This window comes from Ursus maritimus, unplaced genomic scaffold, assembly GCF_017311325.1.
Source record: "Ursus maritimus isolate PB19 unplaced genomic scaffold, ASM1731132v1 scaffold_2, whole genome shotgun sequence".
Taxonomy (NCBI): domain Eukaryota; kingdom Metazoa; phylum Chordata; class Mammalia; order Carnivora; family Ursidae; genus Ursus; species Ursus maritimus.
In genome coordinates this window covers 24,508,802-24,529,278 of record NW_024424452.1, presented here as the reverse complement: position 1 = coordinate 24,529,278, position 20,477 = coordinate 24,508,802, and the positions used below count along the sequence as shown (strand labels likewise).

Here is a 20,477-nt window from a genome sequence, read left to right as displayed (position 1 = left end):
CGTCCTTCTCTCCGTCCTTCTCTCCGTCCTTCTCTCCGTCCTTCTCTCCCTCTCTCCCTCTTTCCCTCCCTCTCTCTCTCCCTCTCTCTCCCCCTCTCCCCCAAAGATGGGTTTCCTCTGCTTTCCTGTGGATACCTTCCCAAAATATCCATTACTGTCCCTCCTCCCCTGGGCCCCAGGTTTTCACAAATTCCTCATTTAAAGAGGAGAGTGGAGCCCAACTAGCCCTTCTGGATTTGGTCCTAAATTTTCAGCCAAGAGACTCTGGTTGGATTTGCTTGGCTCAAGGGTTCACCCCCGGTCTGTTCATCTGAAGTTGGGGAGAGTTGGAGGCCTGTGGAACAAAGACATGGCCTCACACCCCAGCACCCCTCCGCGCCCCTCAGGACTCACCAGCACGTGGCATCGTGAAGTTCTCTAAGAAGGAAGGAGACACACATTCACCGTGTTGCGGTGATGACACGGCTCGGCAGCACCCCTGAGACCGTCTTCAGAGTGTGACAACCCTGGGATCTCGCGTACCCTGGTTCATGACCCTCCTTAGACCCTGCCACCGCGTGAATGACCTCACAGTCTTGTGAAGATGCGGGTTCTGACGCAGTAGGTCCCGGGGGGAGCTCGAGAGTCCACGTTTTTGAGCAGCTCCCTGGTGACGTGGGTGCTGCTTGCTCAGGGACACACTGTGAGTAAGAGGGCCTGACAGGGATGCAGTTATAGCTCCCCTCCTGAGTCCTTATGGCCCTGCGTCTTCCTCACCCCTACTCCGGCCTTCCCTTCCTCCATAGCTGGGATTCTGAGTCGTGTCAGTTCGTCACAGAAAATAAGTGTCCCTGCTGAAAGCAGTGGTCCCTTCAGTGAAGCGAATGAGCAGAAATGCATGTGAGTGTTTCTCTGGGAAGTCTTTGGAAAATTCCACTTGACCTCTTGGGTTTTCCCCGCAGGTCACAGAGTCGAAGACGAAGAAAGTGAGCCGGAAAGGCAGCACTTCTTCCACGTCGTCCTCATCCTCCAGCTCCGTGGTGGACCCGCTGAGCAGCGTGCTGGATGGGACCGACCCCCTCTCCATGTTCGCGGCCACGGCGGACCCCGCAGCCATGGTAACACGCCCGTGCATGGTCACTCCTACGGGGGCGGGGGTGGCTTTTCATCTGTTTGTTTGTAATCTGCACAGGTCACGCAGGGGGGCAGTCGGGGGGGGGGTCGTGTTTGTAACAGTTCAGATGATCCGGACACCCACAGGGTCCAGCTTACGGAGGCCACACCTCCCGGGGAGAGGCTGGCGCGGATCCTAGAAGCTTCTTCCTTTTTTTATGAAGGCATTTCAGAATTCATTTTTGGTTTTAATTCCACCCTTTATAATTCCTTTTTTCTGCCCCCCCCCCCCGATTTATTCTTAGGTAATTACGTAGGTAAATCGTTGATTTTTTTTTTCATGTAAGAGAATTAAACACTGCCAACGAAGCCTACATCCTGTTGGCTGCCTTTGAGGTCACCAGTGATCAGTGTTTTCAGTTACTCTTCCATCACTTTGTATTTTCTTTTCTTTCTTTTTTTTTTCCCCAAGATTTTATTTCTTTGAGAGAGAAAAGCGAGCACAAGCAGGGGAAGGGGCAGAGGGAGCGGGAGAAGCAAGCTCCCAGCTGAGCAGGGAGCCCAACATGGGGCTGGATCCCAGGACCCTGAGATCATGATCTGAGCCGAAGGCAGATGCTTCACAGACTGAGCCACCCAGGCGCCCCTTCCCATAGTAGGGATCTATCTACGATCTCAGTTTCCGAGTACTTATACACCTACTCCTGTATGAGTAACAACTAGGACGGTAACGGGATCTGCTTACTGCGCGGCAGGCATTTTCTCAGTGCGCTTCTCGTGCTCACGCCGCTGTGTGACGTTCTTACGGGGCCCACGCGGAGGAAGAGTGTATACGCTGGACTTCAAGCCCAGGCAGGCTGACTTCAGAATCTACACTCTGAACCACTGTTCTGTGCTGGCATTGCCTACTTCTGTGTACTTTTATTTATTTATTTTTTTAACCTAAATTGAACTATATTTAACTATATTTTTTTAACTTGATAAGGTGTCTGGGAGAACTTTCTGTGTTCATACTTAGGGAGCAATCTTTTTATTTTGAATGGCTGCATTACATCCTAAAGAATGAGTACTTACTCGATGCTGGACACCTGGGCCGTTTCTGGTGTTTGCTCGTCTTGGCCGTGGTGCACTGGGCCTCGAACAGACACACGTCTTGGTGCACATGTGCCAGATTTCTGTGGAATAACTTTCTTATTTATTTAAAGACTTTACGTCGAAGTCATCTCTATGCCCAACATGGGGCTCAGACTCAAAACCCCGAGATCGAGTCGCACGTTCCACCGACTGAGCCAGCCAGGCGCCCCTGCAGGGTAACTTCTTAGAAGTTCAGTACCGGGCTACAGCAATGTGTGTTAAGGTTTTGATGGCTGCTGCCAGGTCATTCTCCAGAAAGGCTTCAGCACGTGCTAGCCCCACCAGCAGTGCCTGGAGGTGTCTGTCTTCCTGCAGCCTTGCCACCCGGGGTATTACCAGTCATTTTAACTCTGCCATTTGGGTGGTTGAAAAATGATCACTTGACGTTTGCCTTTCCTTGGTTCTTAACGTGTTGGAGTGTCTTTTGATCTGTTGATTGGTCCTTTGTGGTGAATCGGCCAGAAGAATATCTTACCTAGTAAACCTTTCAGATCTATTTTATTCTGCATTGGGGGACTGTCTGCCTTCTGCTTATATGGCTTTTTTTCTTTAGCTTTGAGATATAATTGGCAAAATTATTAGACGTTTAAAGCGAACATGATTTGCTATTTGTCTTTTTAATTTTTTTTATTGTTTTTCTTTTTAAATTTTGTCAGAGCATGTGCGCACAAGTGGGGGGAAAGGCAGAGATAGAGGGAGAAGCAGATTCCCCGCTGAGCAAGGAGCCCAATGCAGGACACAATCCCAGACCCTGGGATTATAACCTGAGCTGAAGGCAGACACTTAACGACTGAGCCGCCCAGGCATCCCTTGTCTTTTTTTTTTTTTTTTTTAAGATTTATTTATTTATTTTAGAACGTGAGTGGAGGGAGGAGCTAAGGGAGAGGGAGAGAGGGAATCCTCAAGCAGACTCCCACTGAGCATGGAGCCTGTGGCGGGACTCGATCCCACGACTGCTGTGAGGTCACAACCTGAGCTGAAACCAAGAGTTGGCCACAAAATGATCTGAGCCACTGAGGTGTCCCGAGTATGTGCTGTTTGTATACATTGTGAAAGCACTTTCCCCATCAAGTTAGTTAATACATCCATCACCTCACTTATTTACCTTTCTTAATTTGGTGAGCACATTTAAGTTTTACTCCCCCAGCAAATTTCAGTTTTATAATACCTTGCTATCAATTGCAGTCACATTTTTGGCTTATATATATATATATTTTTAAGATTTTATTTATTTATTTGACAGAGAGAGAGAGACAGCCAGCGAGAGAGGGAACACAAGCAGGGGGAGTGGGAGAGGAAGAAGCAGGCTCCCAGCGGAGGAGCCTGATGTGGGGCTCGAACCCAGAACGCTGGGATCACGCCCTGAGCTGAAGGCAGACGCTTAACGACTGCGCCACCCAGGCGCCCCTATACTTTGTTGTTAAACTAAAACAATACTGCGGCTGAGAGCTTGTCTTGCCTTTCCTTAGGACAGCTCTAGAAAGAGACGAGACCGAGACGAGAACTCCATCATAGGATCCGACTTTGAGCCCTGGGCCAACAAGCGAGGAGAGATTCTCGCCCGGTACACCACCACAGAAAAGCTCTCCATCGTGAGTACCAGTACGCTCTTCTCTCCGCGCCTGCTTTGGACTTTGTAGTAATTTTTTTTTGTCTCTATGATTCTGCCCCCAAGTGTGTATGTAGGATTTTCCCTCACACCAGGCAATTCTCTGACGCCAGCTGGGTGTCCTGCAGCTCAACTCCCTTCTGACCGAGAGGTACTGGAGATCGTGTCCCGTCCCGCAGGGTAGGGGCCTGGTCCCTCAACACTGTCTCCCGCTTCCCCCGAGGGTCACGAGTCTAGGTTGCCTGCTTTGCTTGTGATCGTCTGGTTGTGTGTCACGTTCCCACCGCCCCCTCCTCGGGTTCAGCTAACTTGCTAGGTGGCTCACAGAATTCAGGAAGCCGGCTCACTCACTAGATTACAAGGATACTGAAGGTCTTGAATCAGCATCTGCTTGAAGAGAGACCTAGGGTGAGCTTCCACAGAACCTTTGTCCCCGTGGAGTTTGGGGTCCTGCCTGGTGGCATGTGGGTGCATTCTATTCAGCAAGTCTCTGAGCCCCGTGCTTTTGTGTTTTTATGGAGGCTTCATTGCATAGACAGAATTGATTAAGTCCTTGGCCACTGGTGATTGATTCAACCTCGGTCCCTCTCCCCTCCCTGGAGGTCAGGGGCTGGGACTCAAAGTTCCAACCCTTTGATCACCTGTTTGCTTCCCTTGGAAACCAGTCCCCATCCTTAGATGGGTCCCAAAGCCAACAGAACACACTTTTTAGCACTCTCATCCCTTGGGACATTCCAAGGATAGTAGGAGCTTCTGTGCCAGGAACAGAACCCAGACCGAATACAGATTTCTTATAAATCACATCACAGTTCATGTTGCCCCAACTCCTGGGCTCCGTACATTTCCCTCATTGTGTCAGTATTAGTTGGGAGAAAAATGTGCTGATGGGTTTCTCAAAAAAATGTGTTAAGACTCAGGGCTCTGGCACAGTTCAGGGGAAGAACTGGGATGGTGTAGCCCTGTTTCCGGGGAGGCCTGAGTTAAGATATGAGGATCCCGCCCTGCCAAAGAAGGTTCACTTCTTGCTGTGACTCAGGTTTTCTTCTCGAACTGGAGGTTCACTGTTTCTTTGGGCAGCCACAAGGCAGAGCCGTTGGCTCGAAGCTGAGAGCCGGCGGCTCCAAGCTGAGAGCCGGCACTGGCCAGGGAAAGCCGGGCGATGCCTGGGTTACTGAGGACAAGGTTCAGGAGCTTGGAATTGAAGCCCTCACTAGTGACGTAATGCAGAGGTGACATTTCTCTCGTGACACTGACAAGCAGCCTGGAGGTGGGTGGTCCAGGGCTGGAACTGGGAGCTCTTTCTGTCCTACCATGTCCAGTGTTCCCTTATGTCTGAGTTGTTGGAAGGAGGAAATGGGAAAGTAGGATGCACCCTAGCTCATTTGAGGACCCCTCCAAAGCCCCCCTCCCCACACCCAGTCACATTTGTCTTGAAGGTTGCCACGGGCCAGACACAAGTGGAAGGAAAGCTGGGAAGTGGTGGCCGGTGTGCCCATCAGAAATCGGGGCTGTGAGTAGGGAGGAAGGGGTGGACCGAGTGGGCAGTGGGAAGGCTCTGCCCCGATGCCTCTCACCTGGCTTCCTCTCGGGCCGGGTGAGGGGGCTGCAGGCACGATCGCTGGACTAGTCGTTTTATTCTGATTTTCTGAATACATTGAGTTACTCAAGAGTGGTGATTTTTCAAGCAGGAGTAATTTTACCCGCCGGGGGACACATGGCAATGTCTGGAGGCATTTGTGGTTGTCACAGCTGTGGGGGTGTGACTGGCATTTAGTGGGTAGAGACCAGGGACGCTGCTAAACAGCGCCAAGGCTGTGAAACTGTGATTGAGAGGAAGCTAAATGCTACCCCGTGATGCCGGTGCCCTGAAAATTTTGCTACTTGTCGGCTCACTTTGTCCTGAATTGTGTAGAAACTTGAATCTGCTGAAGTTTCTAGTGAGCTGGGTTTTCCTCCTTTGATTAAATAGTTCTGTTTTTCACTTGGTTGAGTAAGTAGCTTTGTTGGAAAATGATGGGTTGTATTGTCTTCATGTTACTTGAGTAATTAAATATCTTACAAGTTTTTTTGTGTTGTTGCAGAAACTAGGCAGTCTTAAATGTTAACAAATTATTTTTGCCTTTGCAGAATCTGTTTATGGGATCTGAAAAAGGTGAGTTTTTGTTGTTACTGTGTCGATGGGAAATTCTCCCATAACCTTTAGTATAATTTCACAAGGGACTAATTTAGTATAATTTCACTAGTGTCCAGTCTGGTGTTTAATTCCATTAAAGCTGTTCTTTCCTAGATTACGTACAAACTTGGTAGAATTGCAATACATGTTTATGTGATGAATGGGGGGTTAAAAAAAAAAAAAAAAGACCAAAGGAGTCACTAAGAGTAAAACATGAGGTCACTCCCTGATTTTTCGTTACAGAGCTGTAGTAGTCTCCTCTCCAAGTACCTTCTCACCACCTGGGGAATGGTTAAAATTCTCCTTTTTAGAGATCTATTACTCTGCCTTAAGTCTTTACCCCCCCCCACTTGTGAGAAGGCAGATATGCTGGGGTCAGGAGTCACACCAGGACACCCCTGGAAAGTGCTTTTTTGAAGCTCCCAGGTGATTCTGAGGCAGTTGACACAGACGCAGAGGAGCACAGCTGTGGTTTATGTGCAAATCACTGGTAGGGCAGCTGCAACTGTCCCTTGTTCTCTGCAGGTGAGAGCAACGCTCTAGTTATTAAGAGAGTGGGAGCACCTTTGTTAGGGCTGTAACTTTGACCCCAAACCAAGAAAAAGTAAATCCTACTGTTGTATATCACCCAGTTTGGAAAAGTCAGAAAGATTGATGAGATCACTTGCTGGCGAGGACATACAGCAGCAGGAACTCTGATGCTGCCAGTGGGAGTGTAAAGTGGTAAAACCACTGTGTAAAGCACTTTTGTGGTTATATGTTGAAGTTGGGCCAACCCTTTGACCCAGCAATTCTATTAGGATATGCTCTAAATCAGAAATTAGCAAGCTGGGGCGCCTGGGTGGCACAGCGGTTAAGCGTCTGCCTTCAGCTCAGGGCGTGATCCCAGCGTTATGGGATCGAGCCCCGCATCGGGCTCCTCCGCTATGAGCCTGCTTCTTCCTCTCCCACTCCCCCTGCTTGTGTTCCCTCTCTCACTGGCTGTCTCTATCTCTGTCAAATAAATAAATAAAATCTTAAAAAAAAAAAAATTAGCAAGCTATGTCCTGCAGGCCAGACTTGGCCCCCTGTTTAAGCTTGTAAATAAAGTTTTATTGGAACACAGCCATGACAGTTTGTTTACATATTGTCTATAGCTGCTTTTGCGCTATAATGGCAGAGTTGAGTACCTGTGACAGAGACTACAACTCACAAAACCTAAAATACTTAAATCTGGCGCTTGGGAGAAAGCGTTTTCCAACTCTACTCAAGTTCATGGTTTTCTTAAAGTGTGGTCCAAGGGCCAGTGGCATCGACATCACTTGAGTCATTAGAAAGGCAGAGTGTCAGGCCCTGCTGGGCTTACTGAAAATCAGAATCTGCATGCTAACTCATATATGATTCCTATAAAAGTCTGAGAAGGCGCCGCCCTGAAGAAATGTATGTGTATATGAACCAGGGTCACAGAAATGTTCACAGCATTGTTTGTGGTAACCCTAAACAGGAAACAACCCAAACATCCATCTACGGTAGAAAAGAAATACATCGTGGTGTATTCACACAGTGGAAAATAATAAACAGCAGGGAAACAGCTCTGTGGAACAACATGGGTAAATTTCGTCAACTAAAGATGATGAACAGGAAGCCAGACCGTATCTGGGCCGGGTGGTGGCCGCAAGGTTTTATAATTATCTGTTAAAATGTACATATGTGCACTTTCTGTATTATATTTTAAATTGAAGGGAACAGTAGAAATGAGGTAAAAAAACCAAAACAAAAACATTAGTTGGAAACTTAAATAGTCGTTTGTTAGTATTTAAATAACTGCACCGTGCTCTCAGCCTGGTCTCAGACCTGATCTTTGAGTTAACACCAGATCTAAGAAGCCAGTGCCTTCAAAAAGTGAACTTCCATTCCTGAGTGAGTTTGGGGGTGCAGGAGTAGGGGGACCGCAGATCTGGAACAGAAGCCCCTTTCCGATGGGGAAATGTTTCTGAGATGAGCACTGGAAAGCCAACTGGACAGACAGCCTCACCCCATGACTGGCCCGTGGCCCGGAGGACGTCCCTTCGTCTCTGTCCCGCCAGCCCGCGGATGGGGTGGCAGGAGTCGTGCCGACAGGTGATGGAAGGAGGCATGGCTGGCCCGGTTGGCGTGAAGAGAGGGCTTTGAAACCCTGGGGGCTGGGCAGACGGTGAGGTGATGGTTTTACTATCAGAGTGTGACAGTCCCGCACCGGCTTCGAGCCTGAGAGGGCCTTTTGTTGGTGGAACACAATTGCATGATGGATTTTTGGCATCCTTCTCTGGTCTGCCTTTCTTTAGAAAACGAATGATTCAGTGGAAAATGTGTAAACACCGAATGGAGCGTGGAACCGTTTCGAGGTTGGCCTGCCAAGCTCTGGGGGCAGCTTCTAAGCGAAATGTTCCCAGTGCAACTTTGGTTATGTAAGGACGTGGTTTCCAAAATCTCAGAGTTGTCTATAATGAAATGGTTCCCTGGCCCCCTTATTCGTGTTGAAGTGGAGAGTGAGAGATGCCTTCCTTTGGGGGTGTTGGCGACAGAGAAAGCCACCTGTGTGACACGAATCCCTTCTGTTTAGGCAAAGCCGGGACTGCCACTTCCGCCATGTCAGAGAAGGTTCGGACCAGGCTGGAGGAGCTGGATGACTTTGAGGAGGTGAGTGAGCAAGTCCTTGGCCGGGCTTGGGGAGGATCGGCGCTTTCATTTCTTCTGCCAAGTGAGACGCGTTTTGGTGGCTCCTCTGTGATGAATTCCCAAGCCGCGCTTTGTGCTCTTTCCTGCCGGGGCACCAGCCGATCCAGGGACGGCGGCCAACGGTGCAGCTGGCTGAGCGCGCTGGAGCTGCCTCGGGCTGGTTTTCTGAAGGTGTCTTGTCCCTGTGATGCCTGAGCAGACCCGGGTCTTGTGGGGACAGGGTCTCACTGGAAAAGCCAGCTGGAGCCACATCCCCGGGAAGTGCCTTGCGTAGTGTAAGGATTCCATCTTGTGCAGAGGCTGCCCGTGACTGCTCTGCTGGCTTGCCGGGGCTCACACGAATCTTCCAGAAAACGCGGTTTTAGAGAACACGACTCATTTGCCAACTCTTAAAAATTGATGAATTTCACATACACATCTAGGTTTTTTTTGTTTTTTTTAATTTGAATTCCACGTGATAACTGAGGGTCCACATTCCTGCATTGAACCAGGGCATGCGCCGTCCAGGTTATACAGTCCTTCCTGTCCTGCTTCGCTCATGAACACTACCAGCCTGGCCCCTGGGGACAGGGGAGTTTGCGTCCCCCGGAATGTCATTTAGAGAGGCTGCCTTGCGTCCTGAGAGAGGCTCTGGAGCCAAACTGCCAGAGTTTGAATCTCGGCTCTACCGTTTGGCAGTTCCAGCATTTGGGGCATGGGGCTTAACAGCTCTGTGCCTCAGTTTGCGTATCTGTAAAATGGGGGATGCTGCGTAGCACTTGCGTCTTAGGGTTGTTCGAGGAGTGAAATAAGTCAGTGCATATGAAGTGCTTGGACCAACACCCAGCACATGCTGTGTGCTCTTGTTAATTGCTGTCACCACTGGCTTAACCTGAGTCTAGAGGCCTTTTCTCAGCTGCTGCTGAGCAGAGTGCCCTTGGGCATTCCGCTTTTCTTTATCTGCATCCCTAACTAGAACGTGAGGATGAAGAATACAGTTGTGTGGACCGAATGGTGATGCTTTGAAATCGACCAAGGGCCCTGTGATGGCAGGTGTCATCTCTCTGTCCTGCATCTTGCCGGTTGGTTCAGGGTCCTCCCAGCTCTGAGACAGAGCCGTTGGGTGCTCAGCCCATCCTCTTGCTTCCCGACTCAGAAAGGACACGTCTTGAGTTAGGGAGCCCGGGGGCCTCGGTCTGTACATCCTCAGCCAACCTTGGCTGGCAGAAGGAATTGCTGAGCATTTGAGTCGAAACTCTTCAATCCGAGTGTCACTTGTGCTGGCTTCATTTGCAAAGGGGGGGCTCTGTGGAAGGATACAGGGCCACTACCTGAGCCCAGGGGCACAGTGGCCTGGAACCAGGAGCTAAAGAATCACCCAGACACCCAGCCAGCTGCCCTCTGCCTCTCTCTGCTCTCTATAGCCTCCTGTCACTGACTCTGTACTTGTCCTCTCTCCTCACACCGCCACCTGCCCCCCCCCCGATTGATTTTCTTGCTGCTCACAACTGCAGATGGCTGCCCCCGGCTTCCGGGCGAACATCGCTTATTAGTCAGGGCAAGGCTGGGTTATACTGTGCTGACAAATGAACCTCCGATAGCTTCGTGGCTTTAATATAACACAGGTCTGTTTCTTCCTCACATTACTCATCAAGTGAAGGTGACAGACACACCACCATCTTGAGATGCTGCCATCTCAACAGATGGCTTCCTGGGTTGTCACAGCAGAGCCGAAAAAGGGTTACTTCTCACCACCTCAGCCCAGAAAGGACACATGCCACGGTGCTTACAGCCCATTTGCTCAGATTAGTCACGTGGCTCTTCCTGCTGCAAAGGGACAAGGAGGGCCTCATCTTGCAGTTCAGGGGACCTGTTGGGATCATTCCACGTTTCCTGAACCTTCTGCTTGTATTTCTTTGATTAAGAGTTCTTCACTTTGGATTCCGGGAAACAGTGATATAAAAAAGATTTGGTTCGTGGCCTCGTGTGGGTTAATAGGACCCTCACTCCTGTGAGCTTTGTAAATAGCACCTTAACAACAGCCGAGGATTAATGAGCAGATGCCGCGTGCCAAACGCTGTGCTGAATTTTCACGTTCATTGTTTATTTCACCCCCGTGATGTTCTTGCTTTCCTTCTGCCACAACTTTTTGTTGTGGTCTGCTCTCTGTCCTTAAGGCACTCCTGCCGGTCTAGTTAACAGCCCCCACCCCCCACTTTCACCATTGTCCAGTAACACCTGCATGCACCTGAGTGTTTGTCTCAAGCATTCCCTTCTCTGGGAAGCCATTCCTTTTTTTTTTTTTTTAAGCTTTTATTTCTTTGACAGAGCGTGAGCACAAGCAGGGGAGAGGGAGAGGGAGAAGCAGGCTCCCCGCTGAGCAGGGAGCCTGATGTAAGGCTCGATTGATCCCACGACCCTGAGATCATGACCCAAGCCAAAGGCAGACGCTTAATCGACGGAGCCAGCCAGGCACCCCCTGGGAAACCGTTCCTTTGTTACCGTATTTCTTCCGTTCTGAGATAAACCTTTTCCCCTCACATTTGAATATCCCTGAAATTGAGCTGTGTCTCTCAATTAACGCATGTCCGTGGTTGGCATTTTTTTCTTCCTTAGTGGTACATGAAGAATTGTGCTTCCTTCAAAGTGTATCTCAGATTCAGTGAACTGTGATGTAGGTTTTCATAGAATTGTTTCCTCTGGAGCACTTGTCTCTGTTTATATTAATATCCATCTCATCCTCTGTATGTGAGACCCTATTAGCGTGGAAATATTGTCTTTTTGCTCATCTTTGTGTCTCGGGCATCTGGTGTCCCATGCCTGGCGCCCAGTGGTTCCCAATGATTATCTGAATCATTTTGCTCTGGGTTGATTTAGGCCTCACTTGTTCCAAGGTCAGTCTGAGTGACTGCACTCTGCCTGTTTTTGCAGAAAACTCAAAGAACCTCTTCAGTCACAGGACAAAACTATCCGTCCTTGTTGGGGGTATGAGAAAAACTTAGAGACCAAAACTCAGCCAATACTCAATTTTGTTCACAAGGTGGTGTCCAGATGTTTTTCTTTTTGTGCTTACCCCTTCCTACTTTCTGCCCACAGGGATCCCAAAAGGAACTGTTGAATTTGACTCAACAGGATTATGTGAACCGCATCGAGGAGCTCAACCAGTCACTGAAGGACGCCTGGGCCTCGGACCAGAAAGTGAAGGCTCTAAAAATAGTCATCCAGGTCAGGTCTAGTGATTTTTTTTTTTTTTTCCTTTCCCCAGAATTTCCTATGTAAAACTCCTTTATAGATAATTAAGGTTTTTCACAGGCCTGCCTTCAGGGTCTTACCCTACTTTTATTCATCTGTTCCATTTTCACATACTTTCTTTGAAAGGCCATGATGATGAATCTGGTTTTATGAGATGCCTAATCCCAGGGCCACCATGGACAGCTGCACAGGTTGTATACTGCACAATTCCAGGACCTTCAGCTTGAATTACAGAATTAATGATTCCCCCTGGATTGTGCGTTCGTTGGCCCTGATACATTCGCTGACACATTTATGATTCGTACAAACTAAAGACTGACCGACTGTCTTGGGTTTCCTTGATGAGATTTCCTTTGTATTTTGGGGACTAATGGTTGTATGTCCCTGGTATGTGCATTTTTGGCTCATATTTTGCATAATTACATGACAAAACATGTTGATGGTGTTAGGAGAGGTACATTTGTTGGATCCTTTGTTGACGAATTTGTTGATCCACGACAGCTCTTGGATCACAAGATCAGGTTGTGTAAGGAAAATAGCTTATTCAGTTTCTTGACTCTTCAGGTCATCGTCTCTTGGCAAAACATGCTCAGAACTACACTGTAGAAGGATTCTTGTGCGTTATGATGTTCAGAGGCGAGTTCACAAAGAATTTCTGAACAGCCATTTTAGTTCAAAAGGACAGTCCTGTTCTTGTTGAATGTCATGGCAACGTGACATTTGTTTTCTCACCTGTTGGTTTGGAGAGAGGGACAGAGTCTGGCAGTCTTGACACTGGGTAGTTGAAGTCTTATAAGAGGACACTTTGTATAGCAGGTGCTTGTTTTTTTTCCCCCTGGGTATTTCACGATAGAGGCAGACCTGAGCTCATTTCCCTTCGATCCCTATTGTTAGTTTACAAAGTAAATACTCCCAAAGAAGAGTCCTCTCATCCTGGAAGCACGTGATGGTGGTTGCTTGCTGAGCGGCTCAAGTAAGAAAATATTAAACTAACAAACTCTTCTTCAAAGTATTTTTATTGGCAACATCTCCCCCATAAAGGACTGGAGTGCAGAGAACTTGATGTCCGAGAGTTTTTACATCTGGAGAAGATTTGATTCATGTCTTCTCAAAAGAACCATGGAAGTGTTTCATTAACTCCACATCTGGTTAATAGTAACGATTTCACTTTCGATACAATAAAAGCTGCTGCTTTAACCAAAGAGAATCAAGGGGGGCAGAGCACAGAGAAATGAGCTCACCTCACTTTATTTGTTCTGCAGGAAGGTATTCTGTTGTGTGGTGGTTTTACTGAAATGTATTTCAGTGATTTTTAGCAGGTTACCTAATTATTACACAATTCAGTTTTAGAGCATGTTCTTACCCCCTCCCCGAAAATCCTTCAAGCCTGTTTACCGTCAGACCCTGCCACTTCTAGCCCCAGAAAACCACTGATCTTTCTGACTATAAGTTCGCCTTTCCCGGATGTTTCGTGTATAGGGATCATTCAGGATGTCATCTTTTGCGTCTGGATTCTTTCACTTGGTGGAATGTGTTTGAGGTTTGTCCGTACTACAGTATCAATACTTTGTACCTTTTTACTGCTGAGTAATATTCCATTGTATAAAGAACTGCATTGTACTTATCCATTAGCAAGTTGATGATGGACACTGAGGTCATTTCCACCCTGGCTGTTACGAACGACGCCACTGTGAACATTTCCGTACGACTCTTTGGACATATTCTTTCATTTCTCTTGGGTAGATTCCTAGGAGTAGAATGAGTGAGTCCTGTGATAAGGGGGATTGTGTAACTTTTTGAGAAATGGCCAAACCATTTTACGTTTGCATCCCCACTAGCCGGGCGTGAGGGTTCCAGTTCCTCTGTATGTCTTCCGACACTCCCGTTAGCGTCTATCACTTCGATCACAGTCCACCGTAGTGGGTTTGAAGTGGTATCTCTTTGGTGGCTTTAATTTGTCATCCCTGAGGACCGATGAGGTTCAGCTTCTTTTCATACGCTCATTGGGCATTTTTGTGTCTTTGTTCGTGAAAGATTGAATAAGCCTTGCCCATTTTTAAAATCACATTACGTTCTTGTTGCGTTGTATCAATTCTTTATCCCCAGTACAAGTTCCTTATCAAGTATCTGATCTACAAGGATCGTCTCGTAGTCTGTGGCTTGTCTTCATTTTTGTAGTAGTGTCTTTTGAAGTGAAGGAGTTTTTAGTTTTAGCGAAATCTGATTTATCAATTGTCTCTTTTGTCTCAGGCCTTTGGAGTTGTAGCTAATAACTCTTTGCATAACCCAAGGTCCTGAGAATTTTTTCCTTTGTTTGCTTCTAGGAGCTTTTTTGCTTTGCTTTGCTTTTCTTTTAAAGATTTTATTTTTAGGTAATCTCTACACACAGCGTGGGGCTCAAACTCCCAACCCCAAGATCAAGAGTCACATGCTCCACCGACCAAGCCAGCCAGGCACCCCTCTTCTAGAAGTTTTATAATTTTAGCTTCTACATCTAGGTTTATGGTCTGTTTCAAAGTGATTTTTGTGTCTACTATAAGGGCCTGGATTTATTTGTTTTGCATGTGGATACCTGGTTGTTTCAGCAATATTTGTTGAAAAGGCTGTCTTTTCCCTATTGAATTATTTTGGCACCTTTGTTAATAAATGTAGGGGTTTATTGACTCTTCAGTCAATTCCATAAATCTGTGTAAGTCTGTCCTCATGCTAGTACCACACTGTCCTGATTATTGTAGCTTTATGATAATTTTTTTAAAGATTTATTTTATTAGAGCGAGCATGCACGAGGGAGTGTGCGAGTGCAATGGGGAGGTGCAGAGGGAGAGGGAGAGAGAGAGAATCTTAAGACTCCATGCTGAGCATGGAGCCTGACACAAGGCTGGATCTCATGACCCTGGGATCAGGACCTGACCCAAAACCAAGGGTTGGATGCTTAACCAACTGCGCCATACAGACACCCCTGTGGGAAAGTTTGAAATTGGTTAGTTTAAGTCTTTTAACTTGGTTCCCCCCCCCTTTTTTTTTTTCCAAAATTATTTTGGCTATCCTGGGTCCTTTGCATTTCTATATGATTTTTAGGATAAGCCTGTCAATTTCTACCTGCCCCTCACCTAGGATTTTGATAGGGATTGTGTTGACTTTATAGGTCAGTTGGAGAGATCTGCCATCGTAACAGTAGTGAGTCTACTGATGCATAAAATAATTATCATTCTTTATGTCGATGGGCATCTGGTTTTTCCTGTTTCCATCTTTCATTGTTATGAACCATGTTGCCGTGATCACTCTTGGACGTGTCTGCTGGCCTCTCTGGAGACGAGGGCCCGTAGCTGAGAGTCGAATTGCTGGGGTGCCGGGTGTGTGCCTCTTGAGCTTGACCAGGCAGTGCTGGATTGCTTCCCCATGTCGCTGTGCCCGCACGCGCTCCTGGCAGCGGTGGGGCTGCGTGAGTCTGTGCTGTTGAGCGTCCTCATGGCGTTTGGTATGAGCAGACGTTCTGTTTTCATTTTTCCAATTTAGGAGGTAATAAAATCATATTGTATTGTGATTTTAATTTGCAATTCCCTGAATATAATAAGATGGAGCCTCTTTTCACATGTTTATTGGCTGTTGGGGTTTCCTTCTCTGTAAAGTGGCTTTTGTTGATTCTTCTTGCTCATTTTTTTCCATTAATGTTGTTTGTGTTTTTCTTATTTTTAGGATTTTTTTCCCATATATTTTCAGTAGTAATTGTCCTCTGAGTAGTCTGCTTGCTTCCTTCTTTTGGTCCATCTTCCTTTCTTAGTTCGTGGCCGTAGGTTATGTTTTACTTTATCCTTTTGTTTTGGCTAAATTTATTTTTAAATATATATATACATATATATATATATGTATATATATATATATGTATATACATACATACATATACATGTATATATTCAATATATATTGTGTATATATATTCAATATATATATTGTGTATATATATTCTAGAAACGTATATAGAAATGTATAGAAATGTGTATATATGCTGAATTCTAGAAACTGCCTAGTGTCCTTGTAGAATTCTGCTAATTGGAAACAAATGAAAAACACCCTTTTAGTGTCCTTCCAGCAGTGCTAATCAGTTCCGTAGCAAGTATTTCAGGCAGAGTAATTTATCAGTCAGCTGTTCAGGAAGTGTCTGCCAAGGTCTTCTGCATATCCGAATCCCTTGGGAGCTTTAAAAAAAAGTCCGGAGTCTGAGCTTCAGTCCAGACCAGCTTGATCAGAATCTCTGGGAGTGGGACCCAGGTGCCATTATTTTTAAAAGCTCCCCAGATGGTTCCAGAGCTGAGAACACATGGGCTGTGGGATGCTCAGTCCATTCTGAGTATGCTGTGGATCGTGGATATCACGAACCCAGTGTGTCCTGGGTTCCAGTCAGGCTGTCACCTGGAGCCCTTGCCAAAAATACTGATTCCCGGGGGCGCCTGGGTGGCTCAGTCGTTAAGCATCTGCCTTCAGCTCAGGGCGTGATCCCAGCGTTCTGGGATGGAGCCCTGCATTGGGCTCCTCCGCTGGGAGCCTGCTTCTTCCTCTCCCATGCCCCCTGCTTGTATTCCCTCTCTCACTGGCTGTCTCTCTGTCAAATAAATAATAAAAATAAAATCTTAAAAAAAAATACTGATTTTCTGGCACCTCAGCTGGAGGTTTTGACCAATAGGTTTGGCATGGAGCAGGGATTTTTTTTTTTTTTTTTTTTTAATAATGTGGGCTCTACACCCAGCATGGAGCCTAACACAGGGCTCGAACTCACAGCCCTGAGATCCAGAGTTGGACACTTAACCGACTGAGCCACCCAGGTGCCCAGGGATTCTGTAATTTTAACACACACCCTAAGAGGCCTAATTTTTATTTAGGAAACTGTACCAAAGCTTTTAAAAACTGGCATCTTCAAAATAGTGGTTATTTATTTATTTATTTATTTAAAAGATTTTTTAATTTATTCATTTGACAGAGATAGAGACAGCCAGCGAGAGAGGGAACACAAGCAGGGGGAGTGGGAGAGGAAGAAGCAGGCTTCCAGCGGAGGAGCCCAATGTGGCACTCGATCCCAGAACGCCGGGATCACACCCTGAGCTGAAGGCAGTTGCTTAATGACTGAGCCATCCAGGCGCCCCCAAAATAGTGGTTTAAAGGAGAACTTCAATTTAGGACCGTGGACTTAAATTCTGTTTCCTGTTCTCTTGTGTAAAATGTACGTTCCCTGATACCAGCTTGGGAGCAAGATCAGCGCGCAGATGTTGGGAAGCCCCAGCTGTGTTTAATTTGAAATCTTCTGTTTGAATTCTGTCTTCTCACCTCACCGCTGGGCAGTAACTCCTCTCTGAGGGGCTCAGGGTAGGAACTCAGGAGACGTCACATCCCTAGGAACCGAGGGCTGTGTATTGCAAACAGTCTCTAGGATTCAGAGTTGTTTGCTTTTTCCAAGCCCTGATATCTCATGGGGCAGTTGTTGAAGTCGGAGCTCACATAAAGGGCATATGAAATACACAAAGCAAGGCATCCGGAAATGGATTTCTACGAGCGTCCAAATGCCACATTTGGTGTCAGCACCATTGTTTTAACAGCTTACGTTCCCCTTGCCCTTCTGCTCCCCCCCCCCATAACATTTGGGCTGTAACAGGATGTTTCACAAATCAGAAATGTTGTTTACCTTTAGGCTGTAATGCTAAGGAGAAACTTGGTGAATTTAACAATTTAGAAATTGGGTCACAATGTCAAAACTGAAAACCCGTATCCGCCTACCTCTTGATACGATAGACGTTATTTCCATTCCCTGCACTTTGGAAATGCATATTAATGGACTCTTTCTATCTTGTGTTTTTAAGTGACCTATTTGTATCTACAGGTCAAGCATTGGAATGATAGAATGTGGTAAGTTATTTAGTTCCTTGGGCTGGCTTTTGAATTCGCAAAGATTTCAGGACATGTAGTTTCGTTCTTCAAAGAAGAGATAGATTTTTTGTTTCTGATCATAAAAGATGATTCAGTCTGGGGTGTTTGGGGCCATGTTGTGTGGCTGTAGTCTTCCATTAAGAGTTCCGAACATGTCAGGGCACCTGGGTGGCTCGGTTGGTTGAGCGTCCAACTCACAATTTCACCTCAGGTCATGATCACGGGGTCCTGGGATTGAGCACCGTGTTGGGCTCCATGCTGAACGTGGAGCCTGCTTCAGATTCTCTCTCTCTTCTTCTCCCACTGCCCTGCCTGGCTCGTGTGCTCTCTCTCTTCCTCTCTAAAAAATAAAAAAGATCTGAATATGTCGATGGTCCTTTGGTGTGAGTGATACAAACATAGGGATTGAGCGATTCCCTGCAAAGCCAAAATGTTCCCAGTGTTGCATATCATAGTTGCAGAGAAACGTGCTCTTTGAAGCTCGTCGTGTTTCCTTTTAGAGGGGAAATTTGGAAGTGAGGATAAATAATAGATGCTATGGGGATAAAACATACAGCCTAGGGAATATAGTCAGTGCTATTGTGATGATGTTTTATGGTGACAGATGGTAACTACACTTGTGAACATAACGTACAGAGTTGTCTAATGCCATGTTGTACACCTGAAACTCACATTGTGTGTCAACTGTACTTCAATTAAAAAAAAAAAAAAACTCATTTAAGAAACCCTGGGGATGTACTTCTGGGGTCATGTCATAGAAAAGAATGTTGAAGAATCAAGACCATCCTGAGATAAACCAGAAGAGGTCATGCGGAAAAGCACTTTGGAACAAAGCTGGAGTCCTCTGTGAGGACACCTATGGGAGAGGTGTCCTTGACCTCCCTTGGTGACTTTGATGCCGACCCTCGTTCCGTGTGTAAGCAGAGACCCTTCTGGATAAGATTCGTCAGTCCTGTGGCTTTCTTGGAGGGAGGTGATGGAGTCTTTCCTCATGAGGCTCTGTTGTCAGCAGTCTGGCCCCCTTGTCAAAGGGACAGTGGTTTTGCTTCTCATTATGTCCCCAGTGTCTGGCATGGGGCTCGGCACATGGCAAGCACCTGCACTTGTTTGTAGAAATTAATTTTCCAGGCCTGGAGCACTGCAACCAAGTCAGACACGACAGAGTGAATTTCCTTTTCTCTTCTTTTTTTTAGTGTTCAAAGCTTCTCTCGGACACAAGCGTTATTCGGTTCTACCCAAGCAAATTTGTCCTTATCACCGACATACTTGATACGTTTGGTAAGTACTAGTCCTGTTCATCTTCCAACCTAGGAAGTACTCCCCCCCCCCCAGAAGTTGGGTGGTCGTGGTGCTTTAATTTCTGTTGTGGTTTAAGTAGTTGGGTGAAACATGAGGGAGACCAAACCACTCCCCCAGCCCCACTCCTTAACAAGGTTGCTGTTTTGAGAGAATCGTAAGTGATGTGTTTTCTAACCTCCTGAGAGGTTAGGGAAGCAAGTGAGTGAGGGGTGGGGGAGCACGGGACACACATCCGGTCTAAGCCAGCTCCTGCCCCTTCACATGTCATGGTGCCTGGAACTCACTTCATCAGAACCAAACTCAGATTCTCTTCCCAGCACCCACGGTGGGTTTCTGTCCCAGGGAATGGCAGCACCATGTGCCCTGTGCCCGAGCTGGAAATGTGAAAGTCTTCTCCCCTGCGCCCCATGTCCAACCTGTCTCCAGGTTCTTTGGTCTCCTGGGTCTCCCTTCACTTTGTCCGTTTTTATCTGTCTTCACTGAACTGCTTAGTCCAAGCCACAGTCCTCTCCTGCCTGGACTGACTATGGCAGCTCTTGTGAGGTTTCCTGCCGCATCACGACTGCCCCTCGTCCCAGCCCCCCCCCCTCCCCAGCAGAATGATCCAGACTGAAGAGAAGAACCTGGGGCCCCTCTGGAGACACAGGAGGCCTTTGTGCTCCTTGGTGGTCATCAGTGGCCAGAGCACAAAGCCTTGCAGCCCTCTAAACTCTGTGTGATGTTCAATGGCAAGGTCCTCCCCAAGAACTAGCAGACAGAGTCGCCTTCCGAGCGGTGATCGCAGAACAGAGACATTTGCTTTCTTGCCAAGGAGGGACCAGTGGACTCCCAACCCAGCAAGTCTCGTTGAAGCCCATAGAAAGATCTAATATGGCAGAAAACAAAATATCAAGCGGAGACCCCCATTTACTTCACAGGAGACTGGGGACTGAGTGTATTAGCTAGAACAAATGATATAAGAAAGTCTAACTCCTACTAGTCTTGGGAAAAGGGGGTATTTATTGGCTAATGTTGAAAAGTCCGGGAGTAGTTTCTGGATTCAGGAACTCAAACAGTGTGTTGGTATTTTTTCTAGTACTTGCCCTTGGGTTTGCTTCATTCTTAAACTCTGAAGGTGTTATCAGCTTGTATCAGTCATTCTGCTAGTTGTCCCAGTATAAGGGAAGAGCTTCTGTCTTCCAAACACTGAATAAAAAGTCCCAGAATTCCATCTCCTTGGCCTGGTTGGATCACAAGTCAAGTCATTCATGCTTCTGGGGGATGAGTATGCACGTTATTCAGGCTCGGGTCACCCCAAAGAAGAAAGGTGATGCTGTTGCTAGAAGA

At 46.9% G+C, this 20,477-nt stretch overlaps 1 protein-coding gene across 3 annotated transcripts in view; it reads left to right on the top strand.

Moving 5' to 3' along the window:
* VPS35L (VPS35 endosomal protein sorting factor like) overlaps positions 1-20,477 on the top strand; it is a 109,804-nt gene that overhangs the window by 8,107 nt on the left and 81,220 nt on the right. For 2 of the 3 annotated variants that reach the window (XM_008696954.2, XM_008696953.2), the window contains exons 3-8: positions 942-1,097; positions 3,696-3,818; positions 5,963-5,987; positions 8,590-8,666; positions 11,781-11,909; positions 19,046-19,130. In XM_008696954.2, the coding sequence (XP_008695176.2) occupies positions 942-1,097; positions 3,696-3,818; positions 5,963-5,987; positions 8,590-8,666; positions 11,781-11,909; positions 19,046-19,130 (595 nt within the window). Of the gene's footprint in view, positions 1-941; positions 1,098-3,695; positions 3,819-5,962; positions 5,988-8,589; positions 8,667-11,780; positions 11,910-19,045; positions 19,131-20,477 lie in introns of those variants that run through there. The other variant, XM_040635257.1, reaches the window with a different exon arrangement.